The sequence below is a fragment of the Colobus angolensis genome, unplaced genomic scaffold (assembly GCF_000951035.1).
Source record: "Colobus angolensis palliatus isolate OR3802 unplaced genomic scaffold, Cang.pa_1.0 Scaffold193, whole genome shotgun sequence".
Lineage (NCBI taxonomy): Eukaryota > Metazoa > Chordata > Mammalia > Primates > Cercopithecidae > Colobus > Colobus angolensis.
Genome location: NW_012115077.1, coordinates 2,821,233 through 2,836,807, shown reverse-complemented (window position 1 = coordinate 2,836,807; position 15,575 = coordinate 2,821,233). Strand labels below are relative to the sequence as shown.

The following is a 15,575-nucleotide window of genomic DNA, read 5'->3' as shown; positions in this document are numbered from 1 at the left end:
AAGAGGGGCCTGAATTTGGCTATGTGTAATTAAAGGATAATCAGCCATCATTTTGGAAGTTATAAGATTTGTAACTTCCCCAACTACTCCTGTAGATAACATCACTATTGAACCTAAGATTGGCCTTCTGAGATGTTTTTCGGACTTTTGCATTTCTGACAACCAGCTGACGTCACCAGGACCAGTGACTTGTAACTCAGCTGGTCCTGTGGCTCCCAACCAGAAGCTGACTCAGCACATGAGGACTGTTTTCCACATCCCTATGATTTCGTCTCCAACCAATCAACCCATTCTCTAGCCCCTTGTCCATCAAACTGTCTTTGAAAAACCCTAATCTCTGAGCCTTCGGGGAGACTGATTTGAGTGATAACTCCAGTTCTCTTGCGTGGCTGGCCTTGTATTAATTGAACTCTTTAATGCGATACTATGGTCTCAATGCCCTGTTTTGCCTGTGTAGCAGGCAGGAAGAACCCGTCAGGCATTTTTTTTTTTGAGATGGAGTCTCGCCTTGTTGCCTAGGCTGGAGTGCAATGGCGCAATCTCGGCTTACTGCAACCTCTGCTTCCCAGGTTCAAGCGATTCTCCTGCCTCAGCCACGCCAGTAGCTGGGATTACAGGTGTGCACCACCACGCCCAGCTAATTTTTTGTATTGTTAGTACAGATGAGATTTCATCATGTTCGCCAGGCTGGTCTCAAACTCCTGACCTTGTGATCCACCCGCCTCAGCATCCCAAAGTGCTGGGATTACAGGCGTGAGCCACAGTGCCTGGCCGGGCATTACAATTAAAACACATCTTTTTCACACTGTGTGTTTAAAAACTGTATCTCTTCCAGATATTTTGAACAGAAAGGTAAAACCATTATCGTTTTATTTTTGTCCTCTGCTCATAATCTGGGAGGAAAAAAATTCCAATTAGACAAATTATATTAAAGCACTGTTTAAGTGTCACTAATCCACATATAATGACATGATCACAATGTTGAATGGAAATTACTGATCAGAGGGGAACTCTATACTCCTTGTTCTTTTTTTTTTTTTTGAGACAGAGTCTCACTCTGTGGCCTAGACTATAGTGCAGTGGCGCCATCTCGGCTCACTGCTACCTCCACCTCCCGGGTTCAAGCAGTTCTTGTGCCTCAGCCCCCCAAGTAGCTGGAATTACAGGTGTGTGCCACCACGTCCAGCTAATTTTTTGTTATTTTTAGTAGAAACAGGGTTTCACCATGTTGGCCAGGCTGCTCTTGAACTCCTGGCCTCAAATGATCCACCCACCTCGACCTCTCAAAGTGCTGGGATTATAAGCGTGAGCCACTGCGCCTGGCCAGGAACTCTACACTCCTCTGTGTGCTTGTATAAAGCTCACTAAGACATTGTAAGAAATAGACCAAATGAAAAGAAAATTGTGATATGCTCACATTTAAAGTGATCACAAAAAGGTAAAGTTAGCCAAGAACACAGCTGGAAGTTTAACCTGATGGAGGAGAAAGTTCAATTTAAGCTTAACTGTGCATATTCCATTTTAATAGGGAGTAGGAGCCTTACTATTGTCATTATAATGAGAAAAATTGCAAGAGACTAAAGGAAACTGGAGGGCTTACTAGTGTAATTAGTTCCACCTTTCAGAAAGGTCTGGGGAGTATGTAGGAGAGATTTGTGGCACTGACAGAGAATGAGAACCTTAGGGGGAAAAATCTGAAATATATACATATATAAGTAAGATCTTGTGCCCATTTGTTCAAGAGAGCTTCTGGGTACTAATGACCAACTCCTGGGTACTAATGACCAACTAATGACCAACTGATCCTCCCAATGGTCAGGTCAGTGCTAGTAATAAGTCATGAGGCTCCATATTATACTGTGGGGCCTGATAGATATCATTGGCTGGAAGAAATCATGGGCTGGGAAAAGATGAACTCTCACTCCCCTAGTGTTGTTTATAAGGGTCTGCTGTCCCAGCCCATACTATAATGCCCCAGGAAAGATGGGCTTGCCCAGAGAAGGCAAAGAAATTGGGAAGTCAATAAATTAGCAAGTCTGGAACATGCACAGGGAGTAGAACTAAGAGTCAAAACAGAGTCACTGGCTCAGAGAGATATCTGGTTTGATTTTTCACTTATGAAATAAGGTTCCCAAAATAATGATTTAATAAGAACTTTAACCCAAAATAAAATTCTAAGGCCCTGCTCAATAGGCAGGGCCTATCTGAATAGATTCCCTCCTCTTGACCAGGGCACTCCAAAGTTAACCTGAAAGACTGGTTCAGGCCATAACGGGAAATGGGGGTCAGACATGCCTCATTATGCCTCCTCTCTTTTGGAAATCAGGAAAAGCCAATCAACATTTAATACCAACAGAGGCCTTAAGTCTGATAAGAAACATTTACAATCTATTCTCTGTGAAGCCTGCTACCTGGAGGCTTCATCTACATGATTAAACTTTGGTAACTACAACCTCTTATCCTAACCCAGACATTCCTTTCAATTGATAATAACTCTTTCAACCCTCGCCCCCTTTTTGGACCAAACCAATGTATATCTTAAATGTGTTTGATTGATATCTCATGTCTTCTTAAAATGTATAAAACCAAGCTGCACCCTGACTACCCTGAACACATGTCGTCAGGGTCTGAGGGCTGTGTCATGGGCCATGGTCACTCATATTTGGCTCAGAATAAATCTCTTCAAATATTTTACAGAGTTTGATTCTTTGTCAACAGAACTATTGCTGAAATAAAACAATTTGTAAAAGTCTTATATTCTATTTCTAGTAAATAAGAACCATTACCAAGTGGAAAACACCACTAAATATATAAATTTGATCACATAATTGCTGAACAGACCAGATCATCATATAAGAATACAAGAGCTAAAATCAATCATAAATTATAAGGAAAAAAAATAGGAAGAAATTCCGAAAGAACCAGTTCAAATTCTGTTCTACATTGAAATAATCATTCTATATGATGATCAAATGATTAAGAATTAATAGCTATTCTTTACCTTCCTGGGACTTTTCATACCCATCAGGATTCATGGATGGCATAAGGTGAATTCTAGTGCTATGAACCAAATCTGTGACTTCAGGGTCTGTTCCAAAGTTCTTACAAAGGTATTCGATGAGGTTCAACAGCAGTTCTCTTCCAACCACTTCATTTCCATGCATATTTCCAATGTACTTAAATTCTGGTTCACCTGAAAACAAAGTAATTACATGGAAGACTTTTTTTCCTTTTTAATCATCATGGACTCTGTTTTTTTCCCCAACATATATAAATCCTGTACTAAAAATTTTTTAAACATGTATTTTGGCAAAGGAGGCAGAAAAAACCTTCAGAAACATCTTATAAAGCAGTTTCCTTATTAATACATACGTCTGAGCAGGTTCAAAGCATATATATGCCATATAATATAAATAAACACTATTAGCAGAATAAATCTAATCTATGCACATATTAAATACCATGCCTAATATGGGTTAGCAAAAGGATTTCCTCTTTTCTGGGAAAAGATTGGTTACATTTTCTTTTTTGCTTTCTTTTAATTTTAGTTAGGTTTTCTTAATGCCAGTTATACAAACTGTAGGCGACCTTTCTGGATGAAACATAGCAATATTGAACATGGCTTTGAGGGGCACTACTGAAATTATGTGTAAGACCATACCAATTACCTGGTTCATGGACACCTGGATTATCAGATATCTCCATCACATAAAGTTCTCTTGACTCTACTGATTTTCCCAATGAATAAAGCCGGGTAATGTTAGGATATTCATTGGCAAACCTTCTCAAGAAGATTTCCATATCAGGGAAATGGTGGTGGTGAAAGTCCTTCGGCTGAATTGGCTGGTAGGAGGATGATGTTCCAGAAAGAATATTAGGTATAGCAACTGTGCTAGCAGTTGCTACAGCCTCTGTCGTGTCAGGGATTACTGAAGTTACAGTTGGCCTAAGAGACAAATCCACCTCTGTGGCTGGTCCTTCTTTCACCACTATATTAGTAACAGTCAATGGCATATACCTGGAAAAAAAAATTGGAAAAGTAAACGGTTTATAGTTAAGACATACAATGCTTTAACATTATAAAAGCACAGAAGCCTTTTCATCTTCTTATGCTTAGCAATCTATCAAAACTCAAACTAAATAGAGATGTGTAAATTTAAGAGTTTTAGGACATTATCTCACAAAGAACCCCAGATTAAACAACTATTTCTCTTACCAAATCTTCTCAAGTACCACACACTAGAATGTATACCAAAAAAATTACATTCAAAGGAAAGAACATGTTGAAAGATGCGGCTGTTACTCCATTGTAACCACTGCTACAGTACTCAAAGAAGGGATAAATTATACAATTCTTTGCAGTGTCTTATCAAACTGACATTCCAACTTCTTTTTCAAGTACGAAAGTTCAAGATTAAAGGTTATCAATTAAATCCTTATCAAAGTGAGCTTCCAGAAAGCTTTCCAGGGGAGGTGGGAAACGACTCATTTAATATATTAGAAAGCTGTTAAGACAGTTCTTCAAAAGTGTCATTTACAGAGCACTGGGTTTCTTCTACTCTGGTATTCAGTTAGCTTTAAGGCAATGCTTTACACAGCTGAATATCTTTTCAAGTTTTAAAAACTGTCCTTCCTCTATTGCTACAACTATGCTTCATATCCCATTGTACTATTAGACTATGTGACAAAAAACTCCACAATAGTATTTTCTTATTACAAAAGGAGAAAAATCAGAAAATAAAGAAAAACAAAAGCCACAAAACATAAACAACATGTACTAGACTATATTTCTGTCTTAGATATAAAACAGAGACTTGACATTTTAACTAAGAGTCTACATAGTCTAAATTCTTACCCAGTTAAAACTACTGTAAGGTTATAAGTTCCAGGAACAAGTAATCGGTAGAAATCACCAAATCTGCCTGTTGTGATATTATGATTAATACCAGCCACTGAGATGGTTGCATTCTCTAAACCAGATCCTGTTATGGAATCTTTAACAAATCCTTTCACTCCAATGTGAACCTAAGAAGACAAGAATCCAAGTTCAGAGACCATGAATTTAGAAGGCAAGAGGGCACAACTTTTTTCTGCACTGATAGTAGAATTTCTAAAAAATAAAGTGACTCTTCTCTCTCCCCCAAAACATTTTCAATCCCTTGAAGTTTAAATAAAATACAGACAGAAGTATTAAATCCTTAAACTTGAGCCATGTGTCTGAACTTGACACTAGTAAGGTGCTTTTAAAATTCCCTCTCCTCAAAGCCAGACTTCTAATTTTCTCAACAAAGTGTAATTGCTGGTGTATCCAATTGCTGTATTAGTCTGTGTGATGTTTAAATTAAACTGATGTCCATGGTTCATATAGTGGTAAAGGCTCACTAGCAAATATGATCACCTGACATTGTAAGAACCTGAAAGTACAAATTTGGCTAATTATTTCAGTTTGTACAAGTAAGTGTTCCAGGACAGGCAAAGGAAGCCCTATGGAGCAGAGAGCTGGGGGTAAGGGGCAGGTGAAGCAGAACTAGAATATGTTTTAATAGATTATAATCTAATAATCTTTAAAGATAATTTATAATCTTAAGTAGTAAAAACAGATAAAGGACATCTAATACTGTATAGATTGTCATTCACATGCATCCAGATTTCTCCCTTATTTAATCCTGTTTCTATACCCCAACCTTCCAGTCATCTACTTTTACCTTTTCAATCAATGTGATCAAAGACTCACGATTGTTCTCCCATTCCTGTCGAAGCTGTGAAGCAGGTGGGTACTTGCAACAAGACAGTTCTAATGTGATCTCAAAACAGTTGGCCCACACATAATTGTAATCTTGCATACCACCTGTAACATGGAAAAAATAAGTTTACTCTCAGAAGGAAAATAATTACACCCTCCAAAAGACTGAAGAAATTAAATCAGCCAACTCTGCATGTATAAATTTTCTTTTCTTTTCATTAAATTGTTTGAAATTGGAGAAGGCATCTGAACTATAGTGGAGGCTAAGAAGGAAGGTTAAAAGGAATATACATTGAAAAAGAATATATAGTGAAAAATACATTTAATTAATAGAATGAGCAGTTATGAAAAGTACAAAGATATCCGTTAATACCAGTAACAATAACGATAATAGCTTTGAGTGTTTACTTTATACCAGACCTGTTCTAAGAGCTTTATGTGTATTAGCATTTAATCTTTACAGCAATTGTATGTACTATTTCAGATACTACTATTTCATCCATTTTACAGATACGAAAAGTGGGGCACAAAGGGGAAAATAAGACACAATAAATTCTTTCAAAATGTGTTAAATGGAAGGTGGAACTTAAAAGGGAATAAGTATCCATGGTCTATGACCTTCACCACGTTTATACCTATATAAGCCCACACACGCATTTTGTTGACAGCCTATCATTCACCCTATCATTCTTGTCACTTGATTTTCTCACATCTTGTTTTTAGTGGATAAAGACTAAAAAGTGAAGAAAGGAGCATGTGTAATTTCTCTATGATCTTGTCTTGCCCTTGCAAAGCGCAAATGTAGATTTTAAGGGTCATCTTTCCTCAACCCCCAGTGCATCTCAGATGATGTCACACAGGACCCTTCAGATCAGGAGGGAGAATAACTTCCCTTTCATTGACAGCACCAAAAGATATGCTTCCATCACAGATTCTTCTGCCACTTACTAGATGAGAACTCTTTGGCATTAACATGGGTCTTTATTTATTTATTTATTTAGTTAGTTAGTTAGTTAGTTATATGCAAAGTGAATGTTAGCTGATCACAAAAGACCCTTCCAACCCTCGCATTCTATGATGTTTCAAAACACATGCTGATTTGGGCCAGGCACAATGGCCCATGCCTGTAATCCTAGCACTTTGTGAAGTGGAGAAGGGCAGATTGCCTGAGTTCAGGAGTTCGAGACTAGCCTGGGCAACATGGTGAAACCCTGTCTCTACTAAAAATATAAAAAATTAGCTGGGTGTGGTGGCACATGCCTGTAGTCCCAGCTACTGGGGAGGCTGAGGCAGAAGAATTGCTTGAACCCAGGAGGCAGAGGTTGCAATTAGCAGAGATAGTGCCACTGCACTCCAGCCTGGACAACAGAGTGAGACTCCGTCTCCAAAACAAAAACAAAAACATGCTGATTTGATTACAAGAGAAAAGGCAGGGAGAGAATGTGAAAAACAGACAATTCTGAAACCTGTTTCTGGAGAAAGGTCAGTGTCATAGTTTTAAGCACAGCTTATTAGGAGTTCATCAAAGAACAGGGGCTTATAAAACATTGAAGAAAAGCAAACAATATAGCAAAAATAACAAAACTTTGACAGAAATAAAATCGTAGCAATATTATTGGAGCCTAAACTCTTAACCTCATTTTCGCTGAAGTTTCATTACGTGCTTTGAAACACATCTAGTTCTTGAAATATGCACACCTTACCTAACGCAATATGCTCCATTTCACTGGCATATTTATAGGATAGATACCGGTAAGACAAAAAAGTTAGGTTAAGTGTAAAGCATCAAAAACTTCTAAAGAAGAAATTGGGCAAAGAACCTTTAAAAATCCAGGATTCCAGGAACTCTAACCAATGCCATTTTGAATAAATACAAAGAAGAAAACTGAACACAATCCTAAAGTTAACTAAGCAGGATCACAAGGATGCTGGTGACGTGACGTCTCATCTCAGGAGATGATCTGATTATATTCATGTTCATCCATGTTAATTCAGCACTTACAAATAATGCTAAGCGTTTGTTTCCAATCAGAGGAGGGGACAACCACATCCATAAATAATTAAATATGATAGTAGAGGAGAGTGGTGAATGTTGTATAGCAATGTAAATGCACTTAATGACAGGGAATTATACCCTTAAAAATAGTTACAATGGTAAATTTTATATTATGTATACTTTACCACAATTTAAAAAATGATAATAGGCTGGGCGAGGTGGCTCATGCCTGTAATCCTAACACTTTGGGAGGCTGAGGGCAGTACCTAAAATAGTGCCTAGCATATAGTAGGTGCTCAATAAATATTTTGGGAGGCTGGGCAGATTTCTTGAGCTCAGGAGGTCGAGACCAGCCTAGGTAACACAGCAAAACCCCATCTCTACAAAAAAATACAAAAAAATTAGCTGGGCATGGTGACACATGCCTGTCATCACAGCTACTCAGGAGGTTGAGGTGCGAGGATCGCTTAAGCTCAGGAGGTCAAGGCTGCAGTGAGCCAAGATTGCACCACTGCACTCCAGTCTGGGTAACAAAGTAAGATCCTATCTTGGAAAAAAAAGAAAAAAAGAAAAAAAATGATATTAATAATAGAGATATTATGGGTCTATGCCACTAATTTCAATTTTGGAGTTGAGGGAAGATCTGTAAAGGCTTCTTGGGGAGGCAGTTTTTTAGTTAGATCTTAAAGACAAAACTATGAGTCAGCCAAAGAGACGTTGGGGTTCAGGAGCACTGTAGTCAGGGGAAATGGCTTTGTAAAGGTGGAGGCTGCTGGTGTATGCTGACCACCAGTTATGACGCTGATAAGGCCACAGAATGAGGGCAGGAGCACAGAGCTGCAGGGGTGTCTTGAATGGTGAGGCTGGAAAGGTAACTGGGGTCTAAAGGAGGCTGAGGATAAAGGTTTCCATGGTTTTCCAAGGCATAAAAAAATGACATCTCGTCTGTTAGTTTTGAATAGAAAAGTAGCATGATGAATAGAAGATAGTACGGTCTGGAAAAGTGTGCAGGATTGGAAGCAAAAAGCCCAGTTAGGCAGTTTCTTACAATGATCCAAGTAAAAAGTAATTAGGCCTAAAATGTTGTGGTGGCAACTGTGTGGAAGAAAAGGGAAAGATGTGAGATAAGATACTGACAGGATCTGATAGATAATGGGAGTTGAGAGAAAGAAAGGAATCAAAGAGGACCTCTGGCCTGATCAATCAGGCTAATGATGATGCCATTAACAGAGAAAAAATAAGGTCTGCAAGAGTAACTGAGCAGAAAGGGACATGTTGAATTCGAGGTATCTGTAGAATATTTAGACAGAAATACCCAAGAAGGAATTCAAAAAGACAGATCTAGAGCTTGGGGAGAAGAGTAGTCCTTTTCAAGAAATGATCATTTAAGAATAGGAAGCTCAGTTTTCATTCAGCAAATATTTATTGGGCACCTACTATATGCCAGGCACTATTCTAGGTGCTTGGGATACGGTGATGAACAAAACAGACAAGGTCCCTGCTTTCTCATAACATTCTTTTAAAGTTTAAAAACTTTAAATTCTAAAATATAAAAAACTTATAAAATTATTATATAGGGGAAGCAGACAGTAAACAAATATAAATAAGAAAAATATCAGATAGTGAGAAGTGCTATGCAGAATTTTGTTTGTTTGTTTGTTTTAGAGACTGAGTCTCGCTCTGACGCCAGGCTGGAGTACAGTGGCAGGATCTTGGCTCACTGTAACCTCCACCTCCCAGATTCAAGCAATTCTCCTGCCTCAACCTCCTGAGTAGCTAGGACTACAGGCTCACGCCACCACACCCAGCTACTTTTCTGTATTTTTAGTAGAGATGGGGTTTCACCATGTTGGCCAGGATGGTCTCCATCTCTTGACCTCGTGATCCACCTGCCTCAGCCTCCCAAAGTGCTGGGATTACAGGCGTGAGCCACCGCACCCAGCCTAGAAATTTAAGTACAGCGACATGATATAGCTAGTGATTGGTGGCAACTAGAGACTAGGTAGTCACAAAAAGGCTTCATGAGGAGGTAATATTAAGTCAAGATCTGAAAAAACAAGATGTAGCCAGCCTGGTAAAAGTCAGTGGGAAGAACATTCCAAAGGCAGGGGAAAAGTTTGGTGAGTGTAAGGAATAGAAAGAAAGCTACTGTGGCTGGACAATAACAGACAAGGGAAGAATGGCACAAGATGAGGTTGAGGGATTCTGGCAAAACAAGATCATAAACAGCTTTGGCAGCTAGGGTAAGAAGTTGGGGATTTTATTCTAACTGCAGTAGGAACCACAGGAGGGATTTGGTTTTTGTTTTATTGCACTAAAGAACACACAATACAAAATTCACCATATTAACCATTTTTACATGTACAGTACAATCATGTTAACTATATTCACACTGTCGTGCAATAGAGCTCTAGAACATTTTCATCTCACAAAAAATGAAGCTCCATATCCATTATAAACAACTCCCTTTTGCCACTCTCCCCAGCTCCTGGCAACTACTCTTCTATTTTCTGTTTCTAAGAGTTTGACTACTTCAGATACTTCATATAACTGAAATCATGCAGTATTTTGTCTTTTTGGCTTATTTCACTTAGCATAATATCCCTAAGGTTCAGCGATGTTATAGCATATAATAGGATTTCCTTCTTTTTTAAGGTTGAATAAGATTCCATTTTTTGAGTATACAAACTTTTCTTTATCCACTCATCTGTCAACTGACATTTAGTTGCTTCCACCTCTCGGTAATTGTGAATAATGCTGCAATGAATATGGGTATGTGATGATTCATGATGTAGAGCATCTTTTCAATGTTTGTTGGCCGTGTGTATATCTTCTTTAGAGAAATGTCCATTTAAGTCCTTTGCCCATTTTTAAATTAGATTATTTGTTTTTTATTGTTATGTTGTAGGAGTTCTTTGTATATTCTGGATATTTTTAGGGGATTAATATTTTATTAGGGCAAAAATATTTTTTCCTTTCTGTAGGCTGCCTTTTCACTCTGTTGTTTCATGTTTGACAATATTTCACACTGATTTGTGAGTCAGAACATTCATTCACAATGTTTGCTGTGCAGAACACTGGCAGGTTTTGCACAGAGGTGTGATACAATTGGAATTACCTTCATTCTGTCAAGATCATTCTGACTGCTGGATGGAAAATGACTGTAGGGGGGCAAATGAGGAAGCATGGAGATGAATTAGAAGATAATGGTGACTTGGACTAGGCTGGTGGTAGTGGAGACAAAGAGGACAGGTCTGGATATAGAAGGAAGAAATCAAGGACGACTTCTAGATTTTAGGCTTCAGAAATCAGGGAGATAGTAGAGCCATTTACTGAAAAGATGAAAAAGAACAAAGGCAACAGAGGTGGCATCCCTAAGGTTCTGCCTTTGGTCCTCTTCTCTTACTGCTTATTTCCTTGGTATAATGAAACTCATACAGTCCTGTGGTTTTAAACATGCTCTACAGGGTAACGACTCTCAAATTTCTGTCTCCAGCCTGGACTTCTTCCCAGATTCCAGACTTGTACATCCAACTGCCTATTCAAAATCTTTACTTGGATATCACAAACTTAACATATCCAAAACTGAACTACTCATCTTCTCCAAACCTGCTCCACCCACAGTCTTTCCCACTGCAGTTAATGGCACTTTCATCCTTCTATTAAATAGTTGCTCAGGCAAAAAGCCTTGGATTCACATTTTATATCCAAAGTGTCAGAAAACCATGCTGACTCTAACTTCAAAATATATTCAGAATCAAAAAATTTATCCTCATCTCCATTGCTGTGGGCCTGTACCAGCCACTACCATTTCTCTGCATGTATTTCTGCAATCACTCTTTTGTTGTTGTTGTCGAGACAATCTTGCTCTGTCACCCAGGCTGGAGTGCAGTGGTGCAATCTTGGCTCACTGCAAGCTCTGCCTCCCGGGTTCACACCATTCTCCTGTCTCAGTCTCCCGAGTAGCTGGGACTACAGGCGCCCGCCACCATGCCCGGCCAATTTTTTGTATTTTTAGTAGAGACAGGGTTTCACCATGTTGGCCAGGATGGTCTCGATCTCCTGACTTCATGACCCGCCTGCCTCAGCCTCCCAAAGTGCTGGAATTACAGGCATGAGCCACTGTGCCAGGCCTCTGCAATCACTCTTCAGAGGTTCCCCTGTTCCTGCCCTTGCCCGTTTCCTCAATGGAGATGCCAGAGTAATTCTGTTAAAATGCAAATCAGATGTTATTTCTCTGTTCAAACCAGTTCAGAGACTCCCTGTATTTCACTCAGACTAAAGGCCAAAGTCTTTTCAGTGGCCTAAGGCCCTGTATGATTTGACCCCCACCACCCAGCCTTCCTTCCTAAACCTCCTTTTATACTCTCCCCATCATTGGCTCTGCACCAGACACACGGCCTCCTTGCTGTTCACTGGATACTCTTAAGTACCTCCTGACTTTACTCTACTTGTTCCCTTTGCTGGAATGCTCTTCCCCTGGATATCCTTATTACTTGACTAACTCCCTCAACTCCAGCTCTTCACTCCAGTTTCAACCTGACAATGAAGTCAAGTCATCCTGACCTCCCCATTTGAAGTTGCTACTTACATCTCTCCATCACTATCCCCAAGCCCATCCCACCACCACTCCCAGTTCCTCTTACCCTTTTTCTACCTTGTTGCTTTTTCTACAACACTTAACAATTCACCTGTGATGTTTATTATTTACTGCCTGTTTCTTCCTGCCAGATTATAAACACAAGGCAAAGATCTTTGTTATGCCCATTGATGGACATTCCAAGCACTAAAACAGTACCTGCCACATAGTAGCCCTTCAATAAATATATGTTAAATGAATAAAGGGAGGTTGGAGCAATGGGAAATTAAGATGTTTGTTTTTAATGCATTAAGTTTGAAATGCCCATTGAATATCCATATGGGGATGTCAAACAGACTTTGTCTACTCAGAATATTTGTAGGTTTATAACCACCATAAGCCTAGTAACTTGGTCTTAACCTTGTTTCCTAGGGCAAGGCAATCTTTTAGCTTTCCCTTATTCACCTTGAGTCTGGCAGGAAATGGGTAAGATGCTGATTTTCCTATCCCTAGCAAGTCATATTTAGTCATTAGGTGATATTAGTCACCTTTAGTCACTGCTGACCTATAATCATCTTTGGTAACTTTCACTTGTACATATACACATAAACACATACGTGCATTCATTGTACATAATATTTATTGAAAATCTTTTCCAATTTTTACTACTACATTGGTCACAATACAATGGTCATTGTGTGTAAGGCATTATACTAAGATTATCGGGAATTATAAACAAGAGATATACTTCCATCCAGAGTTTAGAGTCTTGGTGAGGAAGCAAAACAGAGAACACATAAAAATAACAATTTCAGTTGCTTCCAAGATGGCCAAATAGGAACAGCTCCGGTCTGCAGCAACCAGTGAGATCGACAAGATTGACACAGAAGGGGGTAGATTTCTGCATTTCCAACTGAGGTACCTGGTTCATCTCATCGGGACTGGTTGAACAGTGGATGCAGCCCAGGGAGGGTGAGCCGAAGCAGGGAAGGGTGTTGCCTTACCTGGGAAGTGCAAGGGATCGGGGGATTTCCCTTTCCTAGCCAAGGGGAGCTGTGACAGACTGTACCTGGAAAAACAGTACTCTTCCGCACAAATACTGCACTTTTCCCATGGTCTTAGCAACCGGAAAACCAGGAGATTACCTCCTGTGCCTGGCTCAGCGGGTCCCACGCCCACGGAGCCTTGCTCACTGCTACTGCAGCAGTCTGAGATTAACCTGGGAGGCTGCAGCCTCACGGGGGAAGGGGTGTCTGCCATTGCTGAGGCTTGAGTAGGTAAACAAAGTGGCTAGGAAGCTCGAACTGGGCAGAGCCCACCGCAGCTCAGCAAGGCCTACTGCCTCTATAGATTCCACCTCTGTGGGCAGGGTACAGCTGAAAAAAAGGCAGCAGACAACCTCTGCAGATTTAAACGTCCCTGACTGAAGAGAGCGGTGGTTCTCCCAGCATGGCATTCAAGCTCTGAGAACAGAGTGCCTCTTCAAGTGGGTCCTTGATCCCCGTGTAGCCTGACTGGGAGACACCTCCCAGTAGGGGCCAACAGACACCTCATACATAGATGAACGCATCTTGCGTTAGGTAAGGTGTGCATATTTCAAGAACTAGATGTGTTTCAAAGCACGTAATGAAACTTCAGCGAAAATGAGGTTAAGAGTTTAGGCTCCAATAATATTGCTATGATTTTATTTCTGTCAAAGAAATAAAATTTGGGATGAAGCTTCCAGAGGAAGGATCAGGCAGCAATATTTGCTGTTCTGTAATACTTGCTGTTCTGCAGCCTCTGCTGGTGACACCTAGGCAAACAGGGTCTGGAGTGGACCTCCAGCAAATTTCAACAGACCTGCAGCTGAAGGGCCTGTTAGAAGGAAAACTAACAAACAGGAAGGAATAGCATCAACATCAGCAAAAAGGATATCCACACCAAAACCCCATCTGTAGGTCACCAACATTGAAGACCAAAGGTAGATAAAACCACAAAGATGGGGAGAAACCAGACCTGAAAAGCTAAAAATTCCAAAAACCAGAGCACCTCCTCTCCTGCAAAGGATCACAGCCCCTTGCCAGCAACAGAACAAAACTGGATGGAGAACGACTTTGCCTAGTTGACAGAAGTAGGCTTCTGAAGGTCAGTAATAACAAACCCATTGCAAGGAAGCTAAAAACCTTGAAAAAAGGTTAGACGAATGGCTAACTAGAATAAACAGTGTAGGGAAGACCTTAAATGACCTGACAGAGCTGAAAACCACAGCACAAGAACTTCATGACACATCCACAAGCTTCAACAGCCGATTCGATCAAGTGGAAAAAAGGGTATCAGTGATTGAAGATCAAATTAATTAAATAAAGTGAGAAGACAAGATTAGAGAAAAAAGAGTAAAAAGAAATGAACAAAGCCTCCAAGAAATATGGGACGACGTAAAAAGACCAAATCTACGTTTGACTGGTGTACCTGAAAGTGACGGGGAGAATGAAACCAAGTTAGAAAACACTCTTCAGGATATTATCCAGGAGAACTTCCGCAACCTAGCAAGGCAGGCCAATATTCAAATTCAGGAAATACAGAGAACACCACAAAGATACTCCTCAAGAAGAGCAATCCCAAGACACATAACTTTCATATTCACTAAGGCTGAAATGAAGGAAAAAATGGTAAGGGCAGCCAGAGAGAACGGTCAGGTTACTCACAAAGGAAAGCCCATTAGACTAACAGCAGATCTCTCGGCAGAAACCCTACAAGCCAGAAGAGAGTGGGGGCCAATATTCAACATTCTTAAAGAAAAGAATTTTCAATCCAGAATTTCATATCCAGCCCAACTAGGCTTCATAAGTGAAGGACAAATAAAATCCTTTACAGACAAGTAAATACTGAGAGATTTTGTCACCACCAGGTCTGCCTTACAAGAGCTCCTAAAGGAAGCACTAAACATGGAAAGGAACAACAGGTACCAGCCATTGCAAAAACATGCCAAATTGCAAAGACCATTGATGCTATGAAGAAACTGCATCAATTAACAGGCAAAATAACCAGGTAACATCATAATGACAGGATCAAATTCCCACATAACAATATTAACCTTAAATGTAAATGGGCTAAATGCTCCAATTAGAAGACACAGACTGGTAAATTGGGTAAACAGTCAAGACCCATCAGTATGCTATATTCAGGAGACCCATCTCACATGCAGAGACACACATAGGCTCAAAATAAAGGGATGGAGGAAGATCTACCAAGCAAATGGAAAACAAAAAAAGGCA

At 39.9% G+C, this 15,575-nt stretch overlaps 1 protein-coding gene across 1 annotated transcript in view; it reads right to left on the bottom strand.

Annotated features, from left to right (window-relative positions):
* LOC105510869 (carboxypeptidase D) overlaps nt 1-15,575 on the bottom strand; it is a 103,469-nt gene that overhangs the window by 43,375 nt on the left and 44,519 nt on the right. The window contains exons 3-6 of the mRNA XM_011940863.1: nt 5,706-5,848; nt 4,856-5,025; nt 3,669-4,018; nt 3,002-3,193 (exon numbers count right to left, since the gene is read on the bottom strand). Of these exons, the coding sequence (XP_011796253.1) occupies nt 3,002-3,193; nt 3,669-4,018; nt 4,856-5,025; nt 5,706-5,848 (855 nt within the window). The remainder of the gene's footprint in view (nt 1-3,001; nt 3,194-3,668; nt 4,019-4,855; nt 5,026-5,705; nt 5,849-15,575) is intronic.